Source organism: Tupaia chinensis, unplaced genomic scaffold (genome assembly GCF_000334495.1).
Source record: "Tupaia chinensis unplaced genomic scaffold, TupChi_1.0 Scaffold143970_1, whole genome shotgun sequence".
Taxonomy (NCBI): domain Eukaryota; kingdom Metazoa; phylum Chordata; class Mammalia; order Scandentia; family Tupaiidae; genus Tupaia; species Tupaia belangeri.
In genome coordinates this window covers 1338560-1341700 of record NW_006203821.1, presented here as the reverse complement: position 1 = coordinate 1341700, position 3141 = coordinate 1338560, and the positions used below count along the sequence as shown (strand labels likewise).

General features: G+C 51.0%; 1 protein-coding gene across 1 annotated transcript in view; it reads left to right on the top strand.

Annotated features, from left to right (window-relative positions):
* The window catches only part of BAZ2A (bromodomain adjacent to zinc finger domain 2A), a 49994-nt gene that overhangs the window by 43906 nt on the left and 2947 nt on the right, over nt 1-3141 (top strand). The window contains exons 23-31 of the mRNA XM_006165626.2: nt 8-367; nt 499-721; nt 850-1005; nt 1110-1261; nt 1453-1742; nt 1850-1982; nt 2107-2253; nt 2637-2863; nt 2965-3108. Of these exons, the coding sequence (XP_006165688.1) occupies nt 8-367; nt 499-721; nt 850-1005; nt 1110-1261; nt 1453-1742; nt 1850-1982; nt 2107-2253; nt 2637-2863; nt 2965-3108 (1832 nt within the window). The remainder of the gene's footprint in view (nt 1-7; nt 368-498; nt 722-849; nt 1006-1109; nt 1262-1452; nt 1743-1849; nt 1983-2106; nt 2254-2636; nt 2864-2964; nt 3109-3141) is intronic.

The window sequence follows — 3141 nt, the reverse complement described above, 5'->3', positions numbered from 1 at the left end:
GCCCCAGCCCCAGCCCCATCCCCATCCTCAGTCCCAGATTGGGTTCTTAGAGCCAGAAGGCTCCCCTTTGTCTCTTGGTCAGAGCCAGCATGATCTCAGCCAGTCAGCCTTTCTGTCTTGGCTGAGTCAGACTCAGAGCCACGGCTCACTATTGAGCAGCTCTGTCCTCACACCTGATAGCAGCCCAGGAAAACTAGACCCAGCCCCATCACAGCCACCGGAGGAACCAGAGCCTGATGAGGGAGAATCCAGCCCTGACCCTCAAGCACCCTGGTTTAACTTCTCAGCCCAGGTGCCCTGTGATGTTGCCCCTACACCACCCCCTGCAGTTTCTGAGGACCAGCCTACTCTTGCCTCCTCCAAGCCAGTAAGTAGCCAGAATTAGTAATATGCATTTGACTTCATCTTGCCATATGCTCTATTGCCTGGCTATGGGGTTGGAAGTTAAAGGAACTTCTAAACAGGAAAACTTCCTCTTACGGCTCATTTTATTCACAGGTCAGTAGACCCAGTGTTGCCAACCCCTGTTCTCCAGTACACTTCTCTTCTACCCCGTTGCCTGGGATTACCTCTAAGAGGCGAATAGGAGACTCTGGAGAAATGCCACAGAGTCCCGTAGGGCTGGGACAGCCGAAACGGAGAGGGAGACCTCCCAGTAAGTTCTTGAAACAGATGGAGCAGCGTTACCTAATCCAGCTGACAGCCCAACCTATTCCTCCTGGTAAGTGATTTTAGTGTGGTGTAGGATAAGAGTGTAGGTAAGAATGGTCTCCTATCTCATGTGGGTAGTATGTTTTGGGCAGCTGATTTCCCACACCCCTACCACATATACATGTCTTCTGCTAACAGAGATGCGCTCAGGCTGGTGGTGGATCAGAGATCCTGAGATGTTGGATGCCATGCTCAAGGCCCTACACCCCCGAGGCATACGGGAGAAGGCACTTCACAAACACCTTAACAAGCACAGGGACTTCTTGCAGGAAGTCTGCCTACGACCCTCAACTGGTAAGTAGATAAGCTTGACTCAGTCTGAGTTGAAGAGCTCAGGATAGGTGTTGAGCTGCTGCCATGGACAACAACCTGGTGGACTTCTCCCTCTGTCTTCTCAGACCCCATCTTTGAGCCTAATCAGCTACCTGCCTTTCAAGAAGGGAGTATGAACTGGTCTCCCAAAGAGAAGACATATGAAACAGACCTAGCTGTGCTTCAGTGGGTAGAGGAGCTGGAACGGCGGGTTGTCCTGTCTGATCTGCAGATTCGGGTATACTGGGATTGGCTTTGGGTAGGGAGTTGTTTTGGGAGGGCATTAATCCCTTGCATCCTGTTACAAAAGGCCTGGGCTCCTGCTTCACAAATGACTTACCATGACCTGATATGGGTCATGTTTTGTTTTTTTTCTGTGGCTAACCTTCCTCTTTTACAATGAGTTTTATTCTGTTCTCCCACCTGAAGGGCTGGGCATGTCCTAGCCCAGACTCTACTCGTGAAGACTTGACCTACTGTGAGCATCTACCTGACTCCCAGGAGGAGATCACCTGGAGAGGTCGGGGCAGGGAAGGATTGGCACCTCAGCGTAAAACTACCAACCCTCTAGACCTGGCTGTGATGCGACTAGCTGCCCTGGAACAGAATGTGGAGCGGCGGTACCTACGGGAGCCCCTCTGGCCAGCACATGAGGTTGTACTGGAGAAGGCTCTGCTCACCACACCCAATGGTGCCCCTCAGGGCACCCCTACAGAGATGTGAGTGATTTCCAACATCCCATTCTTGACTTTGGAGAGATAGGGAATAAGTTCTCTCTTCAGTGGATGCTATTCATCATCCAAAAATCACCACTTTCTCCCTCCAGATCATATGAGATCACCCCTCGCATTCGTGTCTGGCGCCAGACACTTGAGCGGTGCCGGAGTGCAGCACAGGTGTGCTTGTGCCTAGGCCAGCTGGAGAGGTCAATTGCCTGGGAAAAGTCAGTCAACAAAGTGGTAAGAGGTTGGGAGAGTCTGGAAAGGCTGATGAGCCAGCCAGCCATCTGGAATGGAGTGGGGCTAGATTACTGGCAGGCAGAGGCTTGAGGGTTCACTCTGCCTCCTTAACATCTTGCTCTAGACTTGTCTAGTCTGCCGGAAGGGTGACAATGATGAGTTTCTTCTGCTTTGTGATGGGTGTGACCGTGGTTGCCATATTTACTGCCATCGGCCCAAGATGGAGGCTGTTCCAGAAGGAGACTGGTTCTGTGCTGTCTGTTTGGCCCAGGTAAGGCTTCTGCTCTCTCACTTTCAGACTGAAGCCAGAGATTTTCTTTTTTATCTTATTTACCACCAGTCCTACAAATACCCTTCTATCATACCCCCCAATCTCTACTTAGAAAGAGCTTCAGACTGGGTGTTAAGAGACCTGGGTTCTGGTCTTTTTTTGGGGGGGGGGGACAAGTCGCTTAAATTCTGTAGGTTCAGTTGCTTCTTCTGTAAAGTGGGAATCCTCCTCTTTTACCTACCTTATTGAATTATGTGAATAAATTCACATGCCAGCTTATGTGCAAAAGTATTTTGGAGCCTTAATCACACTTAGGGATTGTAATAAGCTGGAGGTAGGCAGAAAATGTCTCCAGCTATTGCTCTCACCTTTTCCCACCCAAGCAGGTAGAAGGAGAATTCGCTCAGAAGCCTGGTTTCCCAAAGCGAGGTCAGAAGCGGAAAAGTGATTATTTACTAAACTTCCCAGAGGGTGATGGCCGCCGGCGCCGGGTACTGTCGAGGGGCCGAGAAAGCCCAGCAGTGCCTCGGTACTCAGAAGAAGGGCTGTCTCCTTCCAAGCGACGGCGACTCTCAATGCGGAACCATCAAAGTGATCTCACATTTTGCGAGTGAGTTAAGCAAATTCTGGGGAGGCAGTTGGGTCCAAGAGCTCAGAGAGGGTTGTATTTGCCTCCTGAGGTGGAGCCATCACTGTCCCTTGTAATGATAGGATTATCCTGATGGAGATGGAGTCCCATGATGCAGCCTGGCCTTTTCTGGAGCCTGTGAACCCACGTCTGGTGAGCGGCTACCGACGCATCATCAAAAACCCTATGGATTTTTCCACTATGCGGGAGCGGCTGCTCCGGGGAGGGTAAGTAGATGTCAGCAGCTCCTCCATTCCTGC